At 34.4% G+C, this 25,840-nt stretch overlaps 2 protein-coding genes and 1 pseudogene across 3 annotated transcripts; all 3 read left to right on the forward strand.

Annotated features, from left to right (window-relative positions):
• The first annotated feature begins 3,778 nt into the window (after nucleotides 1–3,778).
• Nucleotides 3,779–7,148, forward strand: LOC100789063 (F-box protein At5g49610-like; annotated as a pseudogene). The gene is made up of 2 exons (XR_005888817.1): nucleotides 3,779–4,922; nucleotides 5,019–7,148. The product of XR_005888817.1 is annotated as an F-box protein At5g49610-like (transcript).
• Nucleotides 7,149–12,398: 5,250 nt separating this feature from the next.
• Nucleotides 12,399–20,705, forward strand: LOC100789594 (dnaJ homolog subfamily C member 14). The gene is made up of 10 exons (XM_003546256.5): nucleotides 12,399–12,661; nucleotides 12,903–13,797; nucleotides 17,333–17,462; nucleotides 17,646–18,088; nucleotides 18,279–18,359; nucleotides 18,441–18,539; nucleotides 19,036–19,194; nucleotides 19,376–19,462; nucleotides 19,608–19,679; nucleotides 20,159–20,705. Exons 2-10 carry the CDS (start codon nucleotides 12,982–12,984, stop codon nucleotides 20,504–20,506), a joined length of 2,235 nt encoding a protein of 744 aa, XP_003546304.1. The 5' UTR covers nucleotides 12,399–12,661; nucleotides 12,903–12,981; the 3' UTR covers nucleotides 20,507–20,705.
• A 1,794-nt stretch (nucleotides 20,706–22,499) lies between these two features.
• LOC100790128 (uncharacterized) lies at nucleotides 22,500–25,714 on the forward strand. Its single transcript, XM_003546257.5, has 5 exons — nucleotides 22,500–22,910; nucleotides 23,208–23,262; nucleotides 23,373–23,429; nucleotides 24,362–24,439; nucleotides 25,141–25,714. Exons 1-5 carry the CDS (start codon nucleotides 22,599–22,601, stop codon nucleotides 25,608–25,610), a joined length of 972 nt encoding a protein of 323 aa, XP_003546305.1. The 5' UTR covers nucleotides 22,500–22,598; the 3' UTR covers nucleotides 25,611–25,714.
• The last annotated feature ends 126 nt before the right edge of the window (nucleotides 25,715–25,840 follow it).

Raw genomic sequence — 25,840 nt, forward strand, 5'->3', positions numbered from 1 at the left:
CCTCACAATTTCAAAGGCCAAAGTAATAGTTTACTCATGAATAATTCTTAAAACTATTCTTCTTAATTTAATAAAAACTCATAAAAATACATTATAATTCGAAATGATTATTCAAATTTATATCATAAGATAGATTTTACTGATATATATAATCCGAATTCTTACTGGTTAAAAACTTAGGAACTATGTTCAAATTTAACGACTAAAAATAATTAGACATTGAGTAATTAATTAAAATAAAAGTGAAAGGTCACTGAAAAACTAATTTTTATATATATATTCCAATCACATTGAAATATAAAAGAATAATTTCTCTAAAGTTAGAGTTTTAAATATAAATGATATGAGAGAAAAAGGATGATGTGTGAAATATAATAGTAATTACATTGGTAGAATGTAAAACATGATAATTGAAAAATTTGTATTAATTGGTGATTGAAAATGAGATGAATCTCATTTTTATCTTGAATCAAGTAGACAAATCCTTCATTGCTTAAATACGGTCATAAATAGTGGTCACGGTAGAATCCAGCATGTATCTCCAGACTTCCAATCCAAGGCACCAGAGAGTGCATACTGATACAATTCTGGCAAAAAAAGTAGACCAGTACGTAGTGGTTGAGTTGAATTACAGTTGTAAGAGTTTATTCATTTTCAAAATAGCAATATTTTGTTTGTTTGTTCTATTTCCAGATCGATTTTAATCCAATCATAATAACTTAACCAGTGGAGTGGAACAAGCACACACAGACAGCAATTGCAACTCTGTGGTTCTTGAAGTACAAAATAGCAGAGAATGTTTGGTTTCTATCACTCACAATGGTGTATTGAAATTTGAAAATTCTAAACTAAGGCCTCATCAAGACTGGTTGGACGGAAATTGGGTGATGTCTTCCAAGGTAAAACACTCATAAGCTTCTCCTTTATATAATCAATTTGTTTTTGTTTTTTTTCTTTCTGAAATTGCAATCAATATTGACTATTCCCAAAATTTACGGGATAATAAAACTTCAAACACAAAAGCTTGTCAAACTCTCTTAGATTTGTTTAGATTAACTTTTTATTTTAGATTATAAACCGGTTTCTGCGGAATAGTTTTAACATCAATTGGAACTTGAGATTTCAATTGAACGATCCCAAGTTAAACTTTGTTATAGTTCCAGCAAAAGGAGCTTACAAAAACAAATCATTGGCAACAAGCTTAACTTGTTATCTGTTCATGGTTGTCACTTCACTCGATTTGAAGTTGTCTGTTTAGTTGCAATAAAATTGTATTCTAGTTCAATTTTTATAGTAATATTTTTCGGATTATAGTTGCAGCAGTTATAAATAACATAATATTATGTGCATAAGTGTCCTTTGCTTCCTAATCCCATATGAAGTTTGGAGATTAGGGCACTGGACAATTTTATAGTAATATTTTTAGTAATAAGGCATTGCTAAAAAACTAAAAGACGAAAATATTTATTGTGAAAATGTTAAGAGAATGTAAAAAAATAAAATGGACAATGCAATTTTGAGAAACAAAACCTTTCTCTTTTAAAATATCAGAAATCAAGTGAGCTGGTAAAGAAGTTTGGAGATCTGATGCCTAAAACCAAGAATGTCACTGGGATTAAAGTAGTGCTGATGAATAAGCCTAATGAGAGTTCAAAGAAGCCTAGAAATGTGATAGCAAGGACCACAAACACCCAAAGCAAATTTGTTGCATATTTATGCAAAGATGAAAAGGTAGAATTCAAAACTGATGAAGAAGGCTACCAACTGGAGGAACATTGCCATCTGAGGCCTCATCAAGAATGGATTGATGGAAAATGGGTGGTTGCTTCTTCGGTGTGACTTAAACAACACATTCTTTTATTTATTAATTTAGCAAAGTAGTCTTTTATTCATTTAATGTGATATGCTTGGTATAATTTATTGATCTTCCTTGCCTTTATGTTTGATTATGCCCCTTTAACCTGTTGCTGTGTACTGTGTTTGGAAACCTTCTAATTGTTTCTCATATTTTAAAAGCAAATGCTACCTAGTGGCCATGAAACATTGATTAAGGAATTAAAAATAATTTTTTTTTATTTGGAACTTGTAAAATTGTGCTGTCCATTTTCTTTAAACTCTAGTTATAATTTTTATAATAAATATTATCTTTTTTGTTCTTTAACCAATACACTTAACGTACTAATTAATAAAACCTTATTTTAAAGGAGTCATAACCAGTGTCTAAGCACATTCTTTAAGAAATTTAGAGTAGAAATTTTTTTATTGAAAAATGAAAATTTGTGTTGTCTTTAACTTTTTTATGCTTTATTGTAATTTTTGCATTAAAAATTTTTTTCTTTTAATTTTTTAATCGATATCCTAAGTACCCTGATTAGTAAGATGATATTTTAAATTATTCATACTTCTCATCCACCTGTAAATTAATGAAACTTGTATAATTTATTGTTCCATTCACATATATTAATTTGAGCTTTATCATCTGTTGTTGGCTAAACTTGGTTCATTATGACTTGAGTGAATGCTTTCATTACTCATTTCTTTACCATGAGTTCAAAACTGAATGTTTTGGTTTTATCTGTTCATTATGGTTTCTTCTAGGGCTGAAGACCCGATCCTTAGTGAACTACTTGAGGCTCTTCCTGCCACCTTGATATTTCACTGAAAATGCTTTCTGCTACCGTCACTCACTCACACCTCCTATATCCCAAAAGATTTCTACTGAATGCGTTTCCATCTGTAAATTAATATGTTGGTATTGATGATGATCATCCAGTTGATAACTACAACCTCAACTTTCTAATTTAGTTAGAATCCCACTGACATTACTCTCGTAACATAAGTATGCTGGTATTGTTTTTTACAGATGCATCATCATTTTTACATGTTTGTTTTAGAGAAAAAGTTCAAAGAAAGAAAGGGAAAGAAAAGAGGAAAAATAATAAAAAAAGAGTAAAAAGTGAGATGATGTTTTAGATGCTTTGGTAAAAAAGAAAAAAAAAAGATTGATAAGAACAAATTTCTTTCTTAGGGCTGTCCACAGTTTGGATTTTTGAAAGAAAAAAAAAAGATTCATACGATTAATCGAATGATTTTTATAAACTAGATTGGTACCATTTTTTTTTATGGTTCGATTCATTTCAATTCAGCTATCTGTTTTATACTTATGGTTCGATTTTTTAAAAAAAAAAATTGAATTGAAAAAGATGAAAGAGAGAGTAATAAAAGACATGTCTTTATAGGAAAGAGAAAACAAAAGTTTCATTAATATTATCTATAATTTTGAAAAAAAAATATAAATTTAAGTTCAATTCAGTATTACTAACTAAATTAAATATTTATTAACTATTATAAATCAGTTAATTAAGTCTTATAAAAAAGATGAAAGAGAGAATGTCTATGTTAGCAACATGTAACTTTTGTATTGGATAAAATAATCATTATTTCAACATGAAATAAAGCATAACTATGTAATTATTTCTATTTAAAAAAGAAGACACGTCGTTACAAGAAAGAGAAAAGTAACCGTGTGTTATTTTCATTTAAAAATTATATATAAATATATATAGGGTTGCTCCATTCAAAAATTAGAAGGTCTATCAACACTTTTAACATTGGACAAAATAATCATTTTTTCTTTTATTTAGAAAACATAAAGTAAAGGATAATTTTATAATTCTATTTTATTTATTTTTAAATGCAAATAACACAGGATTATTTTTGCTCTTTCCTATAAAGACATGTCTTTTATTTTTTTTCTGCACATGACAACTCCTTTTTTGTGAATGGAGAACAGCAAATAGGATTCTGAGAACCATTACTAACTAGAAAATTGAAATCGGCGTACATGTTTGGGAATTGGTTGAAAAATGGAGTAAAGGTAGCTAAGCAAAATGGTTGGACACAGAAAGCCAACACAAACTCCCTTTGCTTTCTTTCTCCTCTTGTCGGAGACGTTGCTGTCATCGCTTAATTCTTTGACAGTTCTCCGTCGTCCTCCCCATTATAGAATAAAAAGTTGCAACAACACTGCTCTCGTTTGTTGCGGTGTCTCCTCCCTCTTCTGCCGTCGAGAAGTATCTAAACAAAAGCATCTACAGTAGCACCGGGAATGTGCAGCACTGCACCGACGAGGGCGTGTCCGAGGAAGGTGACGAACGTGGGAAGAGGGGACACTGAACACACAAAAGTGGTTTATTTTTAAATAGAGATAATTACATAATTTTCCTTTAGTTCATGGTGTTTTAAATAAAAGAAAGATGGTTATTTTCTCCACTACAAAAGGTGCTGGTTTACGTTTTAATCTTGGAGTGGATATGTTAGCAATTTTATATATAAAAGTTTATTAGTTTTTATAATAATTATTTTAAAATATTATATTTAAAACAAATTTAATTAGTTAATTATATTTTTTTCAGGCATCGTGATTAAACTAAAAAATGAAAAATAAAACTCTCTGGGTCAGAGCACTCTGCATTTTATCATATCATATTGCCCCGGAGTTTACTCATTTCTGTCTACTTCTCATTCATCGTATATGTTCATGTTCCTTCGATTCCCTTCTCTATTTTCCTTTGTTCCATTGTCCGAATTCACGTTCCTTTTCGTCCGAATCCTTAAGCTCTAAACTGGATCCACCTCACCCACATACCTAGTCTTCCCTTTTTTGTGGCAAACGCTATGCTATATTACTCCAATATAAAATATATTCATTCTTGCGTGTGCGTGTGTGTGGCAATAATGATGACTCAAATTCGATAATTCCCCCCCAAAAAAAAAAATTCAAATGTGAACGGAAAATGAAAACCCATTTTCCCCGTTTCCATTCTTCAACCATCACAAACCCACCATCGCCCCAAAGTTGAATCCTTTCTGTCCCCACAACATCAAGTGCAGCTTCATCGGATGCCCCGAATTTTGTCCCGGTAAGCAAAGATCGAATCTTTGCCTTGTTTTTTGGGTGCCCAGGTTTTTATTTTCCCTATAAAATCTGATTTTCATGATCGGGTTGCGTATTTGAGGTTTTCAGTTATGGATGTGCGAGGAGATGGGATTTTCCCGGATGAGGTGGTTATTCAGATTCTTGCAAGGTTGCCTGTGAAGTCCCTTTTCAGGTTCAAAACCGTGTGCAAACTGTGGTATAGGTTGTCTTTGGATAAGTATTTTATTCAACTCTACAGGTGTCTAGGAAGAACCCCATGATTCTGGTGGAGATTTCGGATTCGTCCGAGTCCAAAACTAGCTTAATCTGTGTTGATAATTTGAGGGGGGTATCTGAATTTTCACTGAATTTCTTGAATGATAGAGTTAAGGTTCGAGCATCCTGTAATGGCTTGCTGTGTTGCTCTAGTATTCCAGATAAGGGTGTCTTCTATGTCTGCAATCCGGTCACTCGTGAGTACAGGTTGCTTCCAAAGAGTAGGGAAAGGCATGTGACTCGATTTTATCCGGATGGTGAGGCTACCTTGGTTGGCTTGGCCTGTGATTCAGCGCATCAGAAGTTCAATGTTGTTCTAGCAGGCTACCATCGCATGTTTGGACATAGGCCGGATGGAAGTTTCATATGTTTGGTGTTTGATTCGGAGTTGAACAAGTGGAGGAAGTTTGTTTCGTTCCAAGATGACCATTTTACTCACATGAATAAGAACCAGGTTGTTTTTGTCAATATTGCTCTGCACTGGTTGACTGCTAGCTCTACATATATACTTGTGCTTGATTTAAGTTGTGACGTTTGGAGGAAGATGCAATTACCGTATAACTTGATTTATGGAACGGGTAATAGGATTTATCTCTTAGACTTAGATGGCTGCCTGTCTGTTATTAAAATTTCAGAAGCATGGATGAATATATGGGTGCTAAAAGATTACTGGAAAGATGAATGGTGTATGGTGGATAAGGTGAGTCTGAGGTGTATCAGAGGAATGGTTCCAGGCATTTTTCCAATCAGTCAGACTGGTGAATGTGTTTTTTTGGCAACTCATAAGCAGATTTTGGTGTATCATCGCAAGACTCAAATTTGGAAAGAAATGTACTCTGTGAAGTATAGGTCAACACTCCCATTATGGTTTTCTGCTCATGCATATCGCAGCACAATGTTCTCATGTAACTGAGTCATGGTGACTGCATCAAATGACTTATGTGCATATATTTCTAGTTGCAAGTGTTTTATATTTAGTTAAGCCATTGTTATTTGCTCAAGATATCATTTGTTTCTGATAGTCATGTTAAAACTGTGATATTGGCTTTGCCATTATATTGCTTCACCATTGTCTCTTGTAACTGGGGTGTGGCTTCAATAAATGGCCTTTGTACATACATTTCTAGTTGCAACTTGCAAGTGTTTGATACTCATTTGCTCATTGTTATTTGCTGAAGATATTGCATTTTTCTGATACAGTATCTTTATTGTAAAACTATTTCATTGACTTTGCCATGTAGGGGCCTATCTCAAATATTTAACATCATCCAATTGATTTAATCTGTTCTCTCGCACATAAAGTACAAAAAAGGTGAGATTCCTATATCAAGTAAATACTGCAGATTGCTGAGCAAAAAAAAAAAGTAAATACTGCAGATGTGGTAACTGTTAGGTATATTACATGTATTTGATGTGGATACCTGTGTGGAGAAGCAACATAGCAGGAGGAAGGCACCAGATAATTCTGCTGATTAGGATTACTATATCTTTCTATTTAAATCTTGCTTTATTTCAGTTTATTTTGTTTCTTTATGTTTCCTTATCTTGATAAGATCTGCATATTAGAATCCCTGATTTCAGATCTTTAGCATTACTATTTTTTATTGGAATAATTGTTAGTTGTTATCCTATTAATTAGGGAATTGTTAGATACGATCCTATTAGGGTTCTCTTTTTTTTATTCTATTTTATCAATTAAATGGTTTGTTATGATCCTTCTAGTGAGGGATCTCTTTGTAGGCTTTCCAATTGGCAGACCTGATTGGAATATTATCAAGATATTATTTTCAGAAAAACTTGTGTTAGTCCTGGAGGAAGCGGGAAACTCTTGAGTTCTTCTTGCTGTCACCATAGGTCTAAGAAGGAATCTTCTGTGCCTTGGTCCGTGACTCAATCCTATGTGAATACTCATAAACAGTTTTATAGAAATATAACTTGTACCATACTCGCAGTATCGGCCAGTTACTTATTTATTCTATTTTGTGTTGTCTAATTATCTTTTCAAGCTTGAAACAGTACAATCTCAATATTCTGCCTTCAGGAGGCTATATCTTATTGCTGGGTTCTGACTTAAGTTAAGTTTATTCAATTTTTCACATGCAACTTCCCTCTTTGATATGCAACTTACTCTATTTTCTATAATTTTTCTTTTCTCCTGGTATGAAACTGCTTGAGTACTGCTCCTCTCATGCACAGATACTTCTAGCCAGGGATGAGTTGAATTTGTTGTTGCTACTGGGTAGATATCCACACCCTCTTATTTTACCTAGGCTAATTTAGCATTCTTGCTATATAAAAGGTTGTGTGCTTGTGAATAAAACACTTGCAACTATGATTAGTAATTCAGCACTAGCATCCCGTGCAATTTTATGCTCATAGGTAACCACTTGCATCTTGTTGCATGAAATAACATAACATGCTTCATATCTAGTATCTAATTTCTAGAGTCCAGACTATATGTATTCTGTGACAAGCACTAGTCGACTAGGACTTGCAGATTGCACAGTTTTTGATTTGATAATCTCATATAAAAGCCTATCTTAATACTGACCCAGTGATGAACAGCACTAGTTGACTAGGACTTGCAGATTGCACTAAGTTCTGTTTGGAAATTTAGGTGCCGTTTACTTGTGTTTTTATTTCCTATGTTCATTTTCTGTGTTTACTTTTTAATTACAAAATCGTCATCTTGTTTTCAATCTGTTGCCTGTTTTCAAGATTTGTACAGCAAACAGAAAACAAAAAATGTTTTGTCTACAAATGTTTGAAAACAAGAAATAAACTAAAGACAAGGGGACAGTTTTATAATTAAATAGTGAAAACATAAAACAAAGAAACATGGATGACAGTGTGCAACATGGATCTTATGTTGTGGTTTCATACAACATAACTTCATTTCTTTGAGACTATTGACATTAAGAGGACGGATTCTACTGCACGGAAGTAAAACGTTTTTTGCACGGTACGAAAGTAATTTGTATCCATCAAATTATTTTTCTTCAGAGATCTACCATTGTCATTTTTTCTTTTATTTTTTTACTTTTTCTTCCTTCCTTTCCCATCATACCCTTTCCCCTTTTTCTCTTCCCCGGTTTCTCCGTCTTCCCTTTACCAAAACGGAGATCTGGTTATTCATTATCAACACGGTGGAGTGTGGACCATCACTGTCATTTTCCCCAACGATCTGTTTTCCCTCCCCTACAACACTAGCAACCGCAACATGCAAAACCTAATATTGTAGCCCATAGTGAAAAGTAGCATTTTTGGTATATATTCGTTCAAAGTAAGACACGTTTTTTTCTGTTCTTGTTTCATTTTAATAAGAATCTGAATCAGTTCTTGTTTAGGATGACGATGCTATGAAATTCTAACTCAAATTTCCTTCAAACTGTGTAGGCCATGTTTTGCTGAATATGCAAAAATTATATTATTATGCTCTTTTGTGGGTTTTAATCCCCTCCGTTGACTAAGTGATTTGGCTTAAATAGTCAATGTACTGAAGTTATGATTAAATTTTTGAGTAATATTTAAGTTTTATTTTTGACAGAAATAATTATTGGTAAGATTTTACTTCTTAGCCGAATTCTAAATTAGTAAGAGTCTCTTTCCTCCGATTAACGAGAAGATTAAGGCAAAAAAAGTTCCCTCCATTAGTTTTAAACCTCTTATCGAAAGAAGGCTTAATTATATTTTGGAATGCCATTTTGGTTTTAGGAGGAGTTGTTTTAACTATTTTAGTTCCTCTATTTTGTTGCACTTTTTACATTTTCGGATACTAAATTTTGTATTTTCATCTTTCAAGAATGCATTTGTCAATGAATTACACATTTAGAAACAAAAGTTGTTATTTACCCAACTAAAAAAGAAAAGAAAAGAAAAGAAGGGTAATGAGTAAGTCCATAACTTTAAAATTTATCCTAGACAATCACAATTACTAAAAGATTTTTTTTAAAGGAAAAAGAGAAAATTAAACCAAAACTTACTGAAATTAATTTACATCTTCAATCTGGTGTAAGATGCTAACATCTTTGGACCATGGTTGGTATTGCAACAGGAAAATTATAAAGTAAAAATTTATAAAATTATAAAAATATTGAAGCATCTTTGCATCAACAGTAAATTATAAATAAAAAAATAGAAAAAGTGTACAGTTAGTTCAATTGTACACTGAGCAATCATAATTAATTTTCACTTAAACCTTTTGCTTCCTCATTTCTTTTCTCTAAAACTCTGATATATATGGTATCTAAAGCTTAGTTTCGATCCAAAGCTTCAAGAGAACACTTATGTTGCATCCTTCTTTTTTCATCATTCGCATCAATCATTTCCCTCGATCTCAGAAAAGCTAGATGATTCCAATGATTTGTTCTAGCGACAATAAGTAGAACCAGTGATAAAATCTCACAAACTTCATCGATTTGTGGTGAATCCTACAATTCTGATGCAGTTTCTCACTGAAAATGATCGTGATGTAGGAATTGAAAATATTGCATATGAAATTTGGGAACAACAAGATCAGGTTTTGTTAACCTGACTTCAGTTGACATTATTGAAGATGATTCTATCGCGAGTTCTTGGATGCACTTATTCCAATCAATTATGGGAGAAAATTCATGAGTACTTCCATTTGCAAACACGAGCTCAAGCTCGACAATTACGCATGGAATTGCGTCGCAGAGCGCTTGACAACAACATGGTAGAAACTCAGTTTGTCACTAAACTTAAAAGCAACCAAACTTATTAGGGAGGTGAGTTCAGGTTTATGACCTCCTTTTTGAACACTCAAGGAATTCTTCACAGGGTTATTTGTCCTTATACTCACCATCAAAATGGTGTAGTAGAACACAAACACAAACACATTATAGAGTTAGGATTTACTCTTCTTAAAAAAGTCTCCCTTCCACTCAAAATTTGGGAATTTTCTTTTACAAGAATTGTTTTTCTCATTAATAGGTTGCTAGTTAAGTTTAACCGGTTCAACAATCGACTTCCAAACTTAATGCTACAATCTCTTTCAAACAACTTGGACATTTGGATTATTTTCTAGGTAGTGAGGTTAAACATCTCCCTGATAATTCTATTATTCTTCTCAAAGTAAATAAAATAAAGACCTTTTGCAAAAGACAAAAATGACTGAAGGTTAGTCTATCTCCTCTCTTATGGTAGCAAGTTGCAAGCTGACCAAGTTAGGGTCAGATTACTTTTTTGATCCTACTTTGTACAAATCAATTGTAGGAACCTTGCAATATTCCACTATCACCCATCCTGAACTAAGCTATGCAGTTAATAAAGTGTGTCAATTCATGTCACGCCCTCTTAAAGCTCATTGGACATCTGCCAAAAGGATATTTAGATACCTAAAAGGTACTCTTAATCATGGACTACACTTAAGATCAACAACTTCTACTGTTTCTATTCTTATTAGAGGCCTATGTGATACTGATTGGGCTTCAAATCCTAGAAGATCACAGATCCACCTCAGGTGAAACCATTTATTTTAGTCTAAACTTAGTCTCTTGGTGGTTCAAAAAGCAATAAATAGTAGCAAGGTCAAGTACAAGAGTTTAGCCCAAGCTACAACAAAAGTGTCTTGGATTTAAACTCTTTTGATAGAGTTAAATGTTTACTTTCCCACACCAATTATTTCCTGTGATAATGAAAGTGTTGTTTTCTTATCTCACAATCCAATGCTTCATTCTCGAACTAAGCATATGGAAATTGATGTGTTCTTTGTTTGTGAGAGAATTCTAGCAAAGCAACTTCTAGTTCGTCACATTCTAGTTGTTGATCAATGGGCAAATACTTTGACAAAACCTTTGGCGTCTTCTAGGTTTATGTTTTTACGAGACAAACTCAATGTGGTTGAATTCCATTTTGGCAATTCTCCACCTTGAGTTTGAGGGGGAAGGGGGGTATTAGAGATAAATGTACAATCAGTTAAGTGTGCAATTAGTTCAACTGCAATTAGTTAGTTAAAGTTAGCTTAACTGTTTATTTTCTATTAATTTGATAGAGTTTGTTAGAGTTAGTTGAGATGCTAATTGTCTATATATAGACAAATGTACTATCTCGTTCAATGAGCAATCATAATCAATTTTCACTCAAATCTTTTGCTTCCTCTCTCTTCTCTCAAACCTTCCTTTAATAGCTATAAATATAAAAATATATGTTGAACATATGAACGTGAATTGAAGAAGATGATAAAAAATGGTGGAAACCTTACAAAAAGTAGAAGCCGATGGGGTGAAAAAACATTAATAAACAAAAAATAAATCTTCAAAAATAGATTTTAAAGAAAATCATATTTTAATTACAAAAAGACTACTAAAACCCAACATGTCACTTTCATGAAGGAGAAAAAATGCGCTACATACCAAAATTCTTATTATTGAGGGAAGTGTTTTGATCAAATTGGCAACATCATACTAAAACAAAAAAGTAGCCACTGAAGATACAAAAATAAATAACCATTATTGAAATATAAAATAACCAAGCAAACCTATTATGACTCTCGAGATAAGAAAACTAGAAGCAACAATAGTTGAATGAGAGCTTTGAGGAGCACTAATTATGATTATTGATAGTGTGCATTAAAAAGAGAATGTACAATTTTCTATATTTGAAGTGGTGAACATTTATAATTGGGCAGCTTTCATTGGTGAGAGAGTGGGTAAAAGTGAGAGAGAAGGAATAAAATTGACGAGATGAAGGTGGAAACCAAAGAAATTTTCCAAAAAATTGTATTCTCTATCTGTATACAACTGTTGTTATTTTTGTTTTAAACATGCAAATGTATTTGAGGATAAAACGAACAAATAAAAGTGGAGATCTATGAATGCTTATAATAACTTGTATCACATTTAATTAGGGATGATCGATCAAAACTTAAAATCTAGTGTTAGTGTATGTTTGGTTTAGGGTTAGAGAATTAATTATGAGTTTATAATTAATTTTTGATATATTTTCACATGTTTAATTCTACGTTGAAGAAAAATTTAAAATTAATTTTAAATCCAAAATTAACTCTAAATTGAATTGAATATAAAATTTTACACTGAATTTTACTCATAATTATTTTATATTAAAATTTTCTTTTAATGTAATTTTATAATAAATTAATATTTCAAAATTAATTCCGTTCCAAACACACATTAGTAATTAGCGTGAGAAGGTGGGGACACGTGAATTAAGCTGTGTTTGGTTCGTTACATTAGTATTTCCGTTTGCAATATAGTGGTTGTGTTGAAAATGCGAGAAGTGGATGGCACATTAGCCAGTCTTCCGTCAAGAAACAGACTCTGCACAAACGCAAATTGTTATTGCAGACACCTTCGTATCTCTCGATTCTCAAATTCTGATTCTCACTTTCCAACACACAGACACAGAACTCACAGGATCCTTTATCTTTAGGGTTTTTGACGCTCCTTCTTCTCGATGCTCTCTTATCGTCGCGCACCGTAGCTCAAGGTACACGATCTCGTGCTTTTTTCCATTTCTGGTGATCACTAGATTATTATTTTACTTCTTTATCTATATCCCTAATTATCCCCTATTTTTAATTTTGTTCACGTGGTGCACACAAATTATTTATTAATTCCCATTGGAATCTGTAATTTTAGGGTTTATTGCTTTGTTTTCGGCCTTAATGTCTGCTTGATTACGGCACGGTAATTTTGGGCTTAATCCTTCGTTTTCCTCTACTAATCAGGTGTTAGTGCTAATGGAGTTTGAGATGGCATAAGTTGGAACCCACCTTTTGAGTAATTCCTTAAGGTGTTAACGGCTACATGGCTCGGAAGGGTACTCAGCAGAAGAATGGAGTGGACCGTCATGGATTGAATAACAAAAAAGGGGTTTCTGGTGGCGTGCTTCCGGGAATGAAAGGCCATGGTAAAGGAGGGCCGGTGAAGGTTTTCCCGAGGGAGGGACTTGCAGAAACTGATAGTATCGGTGTTTCGCAGACTGCATGTGATGGTAGATCTTCAGGTGATGACTATAACAATGAGCAGAGGTCTGAAAAGATTTCTGGGAAAGAGAAGCAAGGGATGGCTGGGAAGCATGACCTGGAGGAGTCCTCATCCTTTGAGAGTAATTCGGGAGATGGCAGTCTGAATTCTGAAGCTGAAGCTTCAATACAAGAAGAAAATGGGACTTTACCTAGAAGTAATCAAGGTCAACAGAGTATAAAGAGTAGATTGAGCTGTATACTGGATAGTTTGCTCCTGAAAAGTGTGGTGGAAAAAGTAGAGCTTGCCGATAATGTGATAATCAGGAGATTAAGGTTGTCAGTGTTTTCCATCTTTACAGCAGCTTCAGAGTGGTTAAATAGGCATACTCCATTGTTTGTATCTCTTAGAACCATCATGTTTGAAACCTGCAATACTGTCAGAACGAAGGTCGTGCAGGCATATCCTGTAGTTCTGAAGTGGCTCATGCATCTTGGAAACATAATGCTCCTATTATTGGTGTTTTGGTTGGACTGTGCCCTTCGAGGTGTTGATTCTTTTGTGCGTATGGGTACAACATCCTTCTTCTCTGTTATATGGTGTAGCATATTCTCGGTGATTAGTATGATAGGGATGCTCAAGTTTCTTGCTGTCCTGGTAAGCTCAGGTCACACTTGTCATTGCTTTTTGTTATCTTGGAGTTAATCTGATGAAAAAATATTAATAATTGAAGTTTTTATAGTTACTATAATTAATTCAATTTTATCTTTTTAGTTTTTTCTAACGCACACTCCTTGTGTAGATGCTCAATCCGCATTTTAGTATTCTGTGTTGATTAATCTTGTACATTTGCATTTAATCACCCTAGGATAGGAAAGTTCAATGGAAAAATGTTCACTGAGCTGTTAGATTTAAAATCTATCTCTGCTGATTTATGTTTTATTGCTTTATGATTGCATTTCTTTTGATTTTTGTTTTACTATCTTAAGATTTTTCATATTGGAAGCATTTTAGTATTCTGTGTTGATTAATCTTGTACATTTGCATTTAATCACCCTAGGATAGGAAAGTTGATGCAGACCAGATTTATAGATGAACAGAAATAGGAATAAATGGAGAAAAAGGAAAGGAATCAAGTGTATGTTATTGATGAAATAAGAGAAATAGCAGTAGGGGAAAACCTACTACCCACAGAGCCTAGATCGTCTCAGAGAATGATGGTATTCTCTGCCTAACAGAATGATACGCACAATCATAATCCCCCCTCACTCACCCCCACGTCTCTCTATAACTGAATACCTCACCATCCATCCTCACTCTCTTTCTCTCACTGCCACATCATCATTGTCCCTCTGTTCTCCTATTCTTCCTCACATACACTCTCCACACTTTGGGCTTATTTACTTGGGCCGCATCCTGCACTAGGGGCCTATCAATACCTCCTTCTTGAACACTAGACTTGTCCTCAAGTCTAAACTCAGGAAACTGGCTCTGCATAATCGAAACATCCTCCCATGTGGCTTCCTCTACTGGTTTGTGCTTCCACTGAATAAGAAATTGTTGTACTGAATCCCCTCTGGCACTAACCACTCTTGAAGCCAACACTTGAATAGGCTCCCATTTGGTAGATGGCTCATTCTCCAGCTCCTTGGGCAACTCTTTGTCCACTTGATAATTCCCCACAACCTTCTTAAGAAGAGAAATATGAAATACTGGGTGAATTTGGGAAGATGGAGGAAGTTGCAGCTTATAAGAAACAGCTCCAACATGGCCTATCACTTGAAAAGGGCCATAATAACGTGGGGCTAACTTAGGATTAATGCGGGTCTCGACTGATTGCTGCACATGTGGGCATAATTTGAGAAAAAACCCAATCACCAACCACCAATTCTCGGTCCTTTCTATGAGAGTCTACCAAATTCTTCATGCGGGCTTGAGCTCGATTTGAATGGTACTTCAGCCGTCTCAAACACTCATCCCTTTCCATCAAATCTCACTGAACAGCTTCCACTTTAGTCTCGCCTGGCAAATAGCGAACCAAAGTAGGGGGGGTCCGCCCATAAACAATCTCAAAAGGTGTGGATCCCGTGGAGACATGGAAGGTCGTATTATACCAATACTCTGCCCACGGAAGCCATAAAACCCATGTCTTAGGTTGGTCTGCAATGAAACATCACAGAAAGGTTTCCAGGCAACGATTAATCACCTCGGTTTGACCATCTGTTTGTCGATGATAGGCTGTGCTCATTTTCAACTGTGTTTCCTGCAACTTAAACAGCTCCTGCCAGAAATTACTTACAAAGATGGGGTCTCTATCACTGATAATAGATAATGGTACTCCGTGCAACCGAACCACCTCCTTGGTAAAAATTTCAGCCAATGTTCTAGCTGAATAGGGATTCTTCAGGGGAATGAAATGACTGTACTTAGAGAGGCGATCCACCACTACAAAAACTGCTTCAAATCCCTTTGATTTTGGAAGTCCAGTTATGAAATCCATTGAAAGGTTCTTCCATATTTGTGTTGGTATGGGAAGCGGTTGCAAGAGACCTCCCGAGGTGCTGGCCACATATTTTTGACGCTGACATACATTGCATTCCTGGACATATTGTTGGATCCTTTTCTTCATTCCCATCTAGTAAAGATTTGCAGCTATCCTCCGATAGGTCCTATAGAAACCTGAATGGCCTCCTTGTGGAGTGGCATGAAACAAATGCAATAAAGTAGGAATCCAAGGGGAGTTCGCTGCAAGTACTAGCCGATCATCATATAGCAACACCCCTTTTTTATATGTAAATCCAGGCCTTGTAGGATGCCCTGCCTGCAGGTCAGCAATTATCTTCTTCAAGTGTTCATCCTCATGCACCTCTTGAATGACTTCCTTACTCCCTTCCCACTCAGGGTAATGCACTAAAGACCCCAGGATTGCTGGATCATGCATGCGAGACAAGGCATCAGCTCCTTTGTTCTCCAAACCCGGCTTATATATGATATCAAAACGATAGCCCAAAAGCTTAGCAGCCCAATTTTGTTGGTCCATTGTTGTCACCCTTTGCAAGAGCAGCTGTTTGAGACTTTTTTTTATCAGTGCAAACAGTGAATTTGCGGCCCCATTAAGTAAGGTCTCCAGTGCTGAATTGATAATGCCACAGGCATAAGTTCTTTTTCATAAGCGGACTTAGTCAAATTTTGATCCCCAAGGGCCTTACTGTAATAAGCAATGGGACACTTATTCTGTAGTAAAATGGCCCCTAAACCGTTTCCAGACGCATCGCGCTCGATCACAAACTCTTGATCAAAGTTAGGCAACGTGAGGACTGGCGCACTAGTTACCTTCTTCTTTAATACCTCGAAAGCTGATTGCTCCTTAGCCCCCCATTTGAATCCCTCTTTTTTTGTCAGATCAGTGAGAGGCTTGGCCAATTTACCATATCAAAAGTTCAATGGAAAAATGTTCATTGAGCTGTTAGATTTAAAATCTATCACTGCTGATTTATGTTTTATTGCTTTATGATTGCATTTCTTTTGATTTTTATTTTACTATCTTAAGATTTTTCATATTGGAAGCATTTTAGTATTCTGTGTTGATTAATCTTGTACATTTGCAATTTAATCACCCTAGGATAGGAAAGTTCAATGGAAAAATGTTCATTGAGCTGTTGGATTTAAAATCTATCACTGTTGATTTATGTTTTATTGCTTTATGATTGCATTTCTTTTGTTTTTTATTTTACTATCTTAAGATTTTTCATATTGGAAGCAGTTTCCAACTTCTCAGCACACTTGTTCTGATTGCTGCAATTGTAGGTTAAGATATGGTAGTGATAATTCAGCAAGAGGAAAGAAATTTGCATGGCAATGTTTCATTTCGTCCAAATTAATAAACATTTGTGTTGTCTGGGATTGTACATAACTTATAAAACCTAGTGTACAAATTGTTTCAGTTTATACTGTTATACATAAGTTGAATCAGCTTGAGTAGCATCGTCTTGTAACTATTTGACTTTTGAACCCCATATGTAGCAAATATGATAATTTGGATGAGTTTAGCGAACATGATACTCTAGTTATAGGTATATCCCCTCACTCTTGTATTTGGGTTGTTTTTTGCATTTGTTCATTCTATTCCCTTCCTAAAGGGTCTTGTAATTCTTTTCTCTTGCTATGCTAACTAGCTTTTGTAATTGATCAGGGCCTGGCTGCCTTGATTGGATTTTTTCTTGGGCTTATGCTTGCAATTTTGGTAGTTGCAATCATTGGAGTTGTTACCTTGTGGTTTTATGGTAGCTTTTGGACAACAGCATTTTTCATCATTCTTGGAGGTGATTTGTTTGCCCTTCTGTTTACCTTTGAACATATTCTGTCAGTTTTTAGGTGTCCTTTTTCTATGGTAGTTGGGTATACATGTTACACGAATGTATGTATGTACATAAAATATATATTTATGTTGCTTGATGTATTTTCATGCCAAACTTACTGAATCTTTGATTTTATTTTAAATTCAGGATTGGCATTTATGTTAAGACATGAACGGGTGGCACTGCTTATTACCACAGTGTATTCTGTCTATTGTGCATGGCTGTATGTTGGGTGGCTTGGTTTGCTATTGGCTTTTAATATAACTTTTATCTCTAGTGATGTTCTGATATACTTCCTGAAGAAAAACATAGAACAACAGAGTAGATCCAATCCTTTTGAGCATAGAGCTGGAATGCATGAACCAGGATTTAGTGATGAACCGACACATGCTTCTTCCTCTGAAAATGGACAGGGACCATCTGCAGATCGCAATGCTGGCATCCCTTCAACTAGTGGGGTTGATTCTGATGTAACTTCTGAAGATGAAGTTGTCCGTTTGTTGAACTGCTCTGATCATTATGCAGCACTGGGATTCATGCGGTATCAAAATATTGATGTTTCAATACTAAAGCGGGAATACAGGAAAAAGGTTGTCATTCTCAAATGTCAATACTTGCACAGCCATGCTTTATTTTTGTGTCTTTCTAAGATTTTGTATTGTTGGGAGTTATTAGTGGGTGGATATTGAGTTACTTGTAGGATGAAACTTAAATACAATCTTTTTTGTTGCTTGATAATTCTCCTCATTACTAACAACCTCTGTTTTTATTGATTATCAGGCAATGTTGGTACATCCTGATAAAAATATGGGTAATGAAAAGGCTGCAGAAGCCTTTAAGAAACTTCAAAATGCATATGAGGTGAGTTTCAAAATTTTTGTTCACCCTGAAAATCAAGAGATGATCCTTCCCTAATACTTTATGATTGTAATGATTTCCTAGATTCTAATGGATTCGTTAAAGCGAAAAGCTTATGATGATGAGCTAAGGAGAGAGGAGATTTTGAGTGTATTTCGTAGATTTAATGATGCTTCTCGTAAGGTATGATTTATACATTTTTATTCCAACTGTTTTAGTATCGTGGTAAGTGGAAAGGGACTACACTTTTTGGGTCAGGAATCATAATAATATTGACACATTGTGGTCAGGAATAATATTCATCAGTATTGGGGATAATAACCATGAAAAGGTAGAACACTCAGTAAGGATGAGCATTCATTGTTCATGAATCATAATAGATTAGTGAAGTGTTTCTACTCTGGTCATGAATATATATATATATATATATATATATCCCAAAACAATGGAATTGTAATGACCAATGTTTTTAATGGTGATTTTAGAAGATTTGTACATAATTACTCTGATGTGTAGTGTAGTCATGCATGTATTTTTCTTTATCTGGAAGGGGCAGTTTGCTGTCTCTTGCCTGTGCTCTGTAGACTCTGCAGACCATTTAGAGAACCTTGCAATCTATTTTTGTATATAATCTATTATTTCCTTTTCTAACTGGCTGTGAATGCAACTGATTTGCCAGAATGGTAGGCATGGATTCTTTCCTTCAGGATTTGCACGGTCTGATGCAGATGGTGAGGACCCATTTGGTGATTCAAGGCGAATTGCCTGCAAAAGGTGTGGTGGCTTTCATGTCTGGATACACACCAAGAAACAAAAGTCTCGGGCAAGATGGTGCCAGGTTTTTTCTTAATCTTTGTTGTTCTCAATGAAGCCTAGGTAGCATGCTTAACTGACAGTTGGCTAAGTATATTAATAATTGCAAAATATTTGCCAGTATTCTGTCTCTCCCAGCATGAAGAGAGTATTTTTCATACATATCATGGCACTAGTGTTTTATGGTGGGTTTTTTTGTTTTAAAGGATTGCCAAGATTTTCATCAAGCTAAGGATGGTGATGGATGGGTTGAACAATCTTCCCAACCATTTCTTTTTGGCTTATTGCAGAAGGTGTGAATCAATTTACCATTTTGAAAGTCTTATTGGATAACACCTTATAACCTGTAATTCAAATTTTATGAGCCAATTCCTGGTTCTATGAAGTACACAGTCAGAATACAACTTTGCTTAATAATTTGAATTGTTTTTACTTTAGGTTGATGCTCCTTCAGCATATGTGTGTGCTGGTAGCAGGATATATGATGCCACCGAATGGTATATCTGTCAGGTAGTTTAGCTTTTTGTACCTTCATATTTAGACCTTATTTCATTTAAGAACTCAGTTGTTAGGTGTTTGTTTGACATGCTTGAAAGAATTTGTTTCAGCTCACATAAGATACCAGGTAGGATTGTCTGTTTGAAGAAAAAAATGTTTTTTTAAATATTGCAGCATAGTTTGGTTATGATTTTTTACAAACTAAAGTTTTGTAGTACATTAAGAGGATTTATCTGATTTGCATGCAGTGTCTTTGATTATTAATTAGACCACTGACTTTGCAATATGGTGTTTGAATGAGGAATAGAGAAATAACTGTTCTATCTAGCGATGCCATGTGAAATAGTGATACGGGCATTTCTCTAGAGTCTAGATAATCTCTATTTTAGTTTGTCTGGTTGTTTGCATGGTTCACCGAATAGCTTGCTCAATGAGACTTGTAGGGAGATTAAAGATCAGCAAGGCATTAATGATGAACATATTTATTGCAGGGCATGAGATGTCCAGCGAATACTCATAAGCCAAGTTTTCATGTGAACACAAATTTAATGTCCAAGCATAATTCTGGCAAAGGAACTAGTTCAGGTCAAAGAGGTGGGCGTATGCCAACACCTAACATCGAAGAAACCATGACTGAGGAAGAATTCTTTGAGTGGTTACAGAATGCAGTACAGACTGGTGCATTTGACAATTTTAGTGGTACTGCAACAGAGAGCCCATCTCCCAAATCTGGAAATGGAATGAAAAGTCCTGGCAGTAGTAGTGGTGGTGCGGGTGCCACTGCCACTGCCAGTGGTAGTAGTAGCAAGCGAAAGAAAAAGGGAAAAAAGCAATGGTGATAACCATATCATGTTATATCTCATTATGGCAGTATTGCCTTGAGCACTTCGAATGCTTGAAAAGCATTAAGTTTCAAAGCCGATATCTGTTAATGAAGCCCCAAAAATTGAGTTGGAGCCACATTGTACAGTGTTAGTTTTCCCAAAGTGTAGATTTTGTTGTCCAATAAATTTTTTGGAACCCCTTTAGCCTTTTTAATACAGCCTTGTACCAATGATCCTTCTGCACATGATTTTCCTGTTCAAGTTCAAGATGCAATTTTGAGCAGCAAGGATCAAGCTGAGTCTTTTAAGCACTTAGACGAAAATGTCATGCGTGAATCCTAACCTATCAGGGCAAAGGAACTCATTAATGATAGACCTAAGACAACAAATTGTATCAAGCAGAAATTTTTCAACAACCATGGCATATAGTATACCATCCCAGTATTGCCACCTTATATTTGCCGTGTTTTCGTTAAATTCCTAGTTGTGGCTTTCTGGTGATTAATTTAAATATTTAGTTAATTCAAACAATAAATATATAGAAGTAATAAATTATTGTGGTTTGCATGGTACTGAATTTTGCTAAATATATAAATGTTAGGCATCAACTTTGCATTCTCGCACAAATTTTGTATCACCAGAACTCCTAACAATTGTTTCTGTAAGGATATTGCATAATCCTTATACATTTGTGGTGCGCTCAAATAAGAACAGACAAGGATACTTTATGGTCTCAAAAAATGGATCATTATTTTGCTTTGTCTTTTTAAAGGAAAACATTTAAATTAAAATTGTCTAATTTATAAGAAAAAGCAAAAGATAAAGAATTAATTTTAGTGCTTTTACCATACCTATAAAAAGTAACTTTTTTAAAGAATTATCGAAAAACACCATTTATAGATTCTTGGTTAGATGAATATAGATTGGTCCTAATTGGTTAGCTTTCATATTTCGTGAATGATCTTATAAAATTTTCTCATCTATTTCGTGAATGATTTTGTGATGTTTTATTTAAAAAATTAATTGAGACAATTTAACCTAAATTAAGTCTTAATAATTGAATTCTGAAATTAAAAATAATTGATTTGTAATTTAATTTTATTAATATTACTTTTTTGTTGTTTTTTCAAATTATTTTTTTATTATTTCAATTCAAGATTAATTACGTAAATCTATAATTTATCGTGGTCCTATCTGATTCGAAAAAAATGATCTTTAGTAAAAAAAATACATGTGCTCTGAACGAAAAAAAACTTTTATTATATAAGTTAGTTTCTAAGAATATCAATTTGTTAACAAGATCAATAAAGAGATTTTTTTATTGGTGAAAATAAAAAATAGTGACAAAAATATTTACAATAACTCATAAATTTAGTTTAATCAACGGAGATAAATCCTTTGACCACATAATGGAAGAAATTAATTTGTACAAGAAAATATTTCTAAAAGTGTTGTATCATCTTACGAGAACTAATTGGTATATTTATTTTAAGATTAATTTTATTAAAAAAACCATCAGCTACATATTCAAACCTTTCACTTCTAAAAAAAAATGAATACAACTTGTGGATTTGTTAATATTATTTTTCAAAATAATAACGAAAAAGCGAGGGAAATGATAATCAAATTTTGTTTAATTATTTTCTTAAATGAAATTTGAAAATTATATTCAATTTTGATTAATCAAATTAAGTTGAATGTTATTTTAAAAACAAAATATTTCAATATTTTTTATAAAAAAATATTATTTAAAACCTTAAATTAAATATCCTAAAATACAAATTAGGTATCTGTTTTGAGTTTCGTAATTTTTAATAAAAAAACACACACTTCAATCAAAATTTATATTTGTTTAAAACTAATTTTGACACACAGTTTAACTAAACAGAAAGATTAAAATAATTTAATTTCTCTCAATTTTAAAATAAATATACCCTACCCTCCATTGATACATTCCGTTTCACAGTGATTTAATCCATAAAATAAAATAATTATACGGACATGGATTGTGTTTGTTAATTTGTCCAAACAAAACGAACCCATGTGGGTTAACTATATAATAAGCAGTAATCAAAAGTGTGTATAATTCATCGATTCCCCTCTCTCGATGGAGGCAAAGTCACTGCTCCAGGGTTCATCTCTTAAACCTTCTTATCCGCTCCCTAAGCTTTCAAAAACCACGATGATGACAGCTAATTGCGTTAGATTCAGTTTCAACTACAACAACCCATGTCTCTTATTCGCAAATGGGTACCCTTCTTCTTCTTCACTTCCACTTTCTCTTCAGAATAAGCCCAGAAAATCAGCATCAGTGATTGTGAGTGCCCGAAAGAAAGATAAGAAAGAAGATACCCATAGCTCTGTTCCCAAACCCGATGAGGTCACGGGTTTCTTCCCCGAAGCCGTGCTCCTTAAAAAGGTCACTTTTTTATACATACCCGCGTTTTGTTTTTGTCGTTTCCCTCTCAGTTTAATGTGATTTTCTCGGTTGGAGCAATTTTTCATGGGTTTGGTTTTGAGGGCAAGATACCCTTTTGAAGGTTCGTTCATCTTAAGCTTAGGTTTTAGTTAGAAGGGAGTGTTTCTCACAATTTAGAGCATGTTATAGTTTATGACACTAGTTATTGCATCCTTTAGTTGACTGTGTTCATTCTTTATGGGATGAAGTTTCTCTTTGATATTGAATTGTTTTTTTTTTTTTAATTGCGATTTTCAGAGAACAGTTGAGGAAGAAGGTAAGCTTCTCCCGGAGTTTGAAGACGCTGAGGAAAGTGAGTGGTCCTTAGTTGCTTGCATCTGTCTTGATAGACTAAACAGTTCTGGATTACTGTGCTGAGATTATTGATTGTTCCTTTTAATAATTTTTAATTTTCATTTACAGGACAACTCTTTGAAGCGCTGATGCTTGAGCTAGATAGTGATATGGATGTTGAAATATGTACGTAGATTCTTTATCCTTTCTGTTAGAGAAGATATTTTACTATCGCACAAATGTAATTTTGTAGAAGTTGGTATTTTGTTACATATCTTGTAATTATTTTCATTCTCTTTGTAATTCTTTGATTTGTTTGAGTTGTGCCAAGCCTTGTATGTATATGGTTGTTCAGGATTCAGATAGCAATAATGTGATGAACCATTCCCTTCGAAGTTCAAAGATTTGGTCTTTAGATAGTAGTGCTGATAAGCTTTAATCAACAATCACAATCCGTACCAACTTTTTTTCTTTGTCCTGCAACCCTCTTCTTTCCAATGATCCCAAAGACCCCTGCCACCAAATTATCACTTCCACACATCTCCCAAAGACCCCTCTTCTAGTTGGCCAATACCTTGTCAAATACATTGATGGTTACCAAACCATGATCAACTATTGGGTCTGGATCAACTATTGCAACTCATTCTTTTGAGCTTGTGTGAGGCCAATGTACAGATGTTTCATCTGCCAACATCCAATTTTTTGCGGTGAAGTTATTTATGCGTGCTTACATTTTTTAAATTTTGTTACAATCAATTTCCATACATTCTGATAATTTAAGTCACATGTGTGTGTAGAGGGTGAGTCTTGATGCAACAGTAAGGTTGTTGTCTTGTGACCTTAAGGTCACATGATCAAATCTTCGATAGAGTCTCTCCACTTGTTGGGGTAAGGCTATGCACATCTTACAGACCCCACTAAGTGGGATTTGTGCAGCGAGTCACTGTTATGTGCATGTGTGTTCGTGTTTTCCTTAAACAATTTAAGATGTCAGATGGCTTCTTATTGTAGCTACCTATCTTCTGCCAGTACATAGTAAAATAGAACATCTTGGTGCTAATCTTTATCTATATCTCAACTGCTCTATCTCACAATACTCTGCTTTGTTACCTATGCAGTGCGCCACTACGAGGTTATGTACTTAATTCATGAGAAGCATGAAGAAGAGGTTGCAGCTGTCAATGAGAAAATTCAAGGTAATCTTTCATGGTTTATTTTATATCAGTTTTTAACTGCTCATATTCCCTTGATGCCATGTAGAATGAGTTCTATAGCTTACCATTTCTATCAGCAAGTCACGACCTACTGTAGCCATCCCTAAAATGGCAAGATGATGAACAGGCAGAGGCAGTCTATGACAAATGGAAAATACTATTTATAATTGGCTAGGTGTTTTCTTACATCCCTTATCTGTCTAATTAACTCTTAACGGTATTTTTTATTCACCTGCCTTTGCCAAAAGTTAACAAGTCATAGCTGGTAAGTATATTCTCTAATGCCCTATCTGGAATTTCCACGAGGGATTTCAATTCTTTTGTTCTTATTCATTCAGTAGGAAAAGGAGGCTGTGCAAAACTTTTGCACTAGATATACTTTATCCTCTGTGGCAATTTTAGGTATTTCTGTCTCTATGCTTCATAGAACTGACGGTGGTAAAATGTAAAAGTTGTGGAATTACAAAGAACAAACAGTAACTATTTGCTAATTGGATATATGTTATGGGAAACAAACAAAAAACTGTTGTTTAAATTCTTTAATAGTTACATGGACAGTAGATAATGACAATTCCTTGATATTCTAGTGGTATCTTAAAAAGTTGCTGTGATCTACAGATGAACAAAAAAGATGTTCTGATTATTCTGGTTGTATTTAATTTTTTTCTTCCAAATATTTGCAGACTTTTTGAGGGAGAAGAAAGGGCAGGTTTGGAGACTGAATGATTGGGGTATGAGAAGGCTAGCTTACAAAATAAAAAAAGCTAACAATGCCCACTACATGCTGATAAACTTCGAGTTGGATGCCAAATATATCAACGATTTCAAGACTCTGTTGGACCAAGATGAAAGAGTTATTCGGCATCTTGTGATAAAGAGGGATGAGGCAATCACTGAAGATTGCCCTCCTCCTCCGGAGTTTCATACACTGCGTGCAAATGCAGATGATAATGATGATGAAGAATTTGATGAAAATTATGATGATGACTGGGATGGTGAAGATGAGGAGGATGGCAATGACGGCGATGATGGCGAAAATGGTATTATTTTTGTAGATGACGACGATGACGATATAGATTCTAGAAATGAGACACCAGCAAATGTTAGACAACCAGATATAAGAAAATTGAGGGCTGAGAATGTAGGTAGGTAAGTGGGTGTTATCTTTTATCCTTGATTCCTTTGTTTCCATAGGAATGCAGAGCAGTTCTAAACTTTATTATGGCTCTAAATATAGGAAGATCCAAGTAACTCTAATTTCTTGTTTGCTTATATAGTCGTATTATTAAATTATAAAATGGTTGTGTGATGAATACCAAGGGGTAGCTGATACCAGCAAACACAGGAAATGAAAAACAATAGATTCACAATGTGAACAATGTG

Source organism: Glycine max, chromosome 15, assembly GCF_000004515.6.
Source record: "Glycine max cultivar Williams 82 chromosome 15, Glycine_max_v4.0, whole genome shotgun sequence".
Lineage (NCBI taxonomy): Eukaryota > Viridiplantae > Streptophyta > Magnoliopsida > Fabales > Fabaceae > Glycine > Glycine max.

Bases quoted from the DNA above. Each gene is read 5' to 3' on its own strand.
- LOC100789594 (XM_003546256.5), top strand. From the start codon at position 12,982: ATGGCTCGGAAGGGTACTCAGCAGAAGAATGGAGTGGACCGTCATGGA. The intron at 18,540-19,035 runs GTATGATTTATA...CTGATTTGCCAG, and splicing joins TTAATGATGCTTCTCGTAAG to AATGGTAGGCATGGATTCTT. The intron at 19,463-19,607 runs GTGTGAATCAAT...TTTTTACTTTAG, and splicing joins TTTTTGGCTTATTGCAGAAG to GTTGATGCTCCTTCAGCATA.
- LOC100790128 (XM_003546257.5), top strand. From the start codon at position 22,599: ATGGAGGCAAAGTCACTGCTCCAGGGTTCATCTCTTAAACCTTCTTAT. The intron at 22,911-23,207 runs GTCACTTTTTTA...TGCGATTTTCAG, and splicing joins AAGCCGTGCTCCTTAAAAAG to AGAACAGTTGAGGAAGAAGG. The intron at 24,440-25,140 runs GTAATCTTTCAT...AAATATTTGCAG, and splicing joins TGTCAATGAGAAAATTCAAG to ACTTTTTGAGGGAGAAGAAA.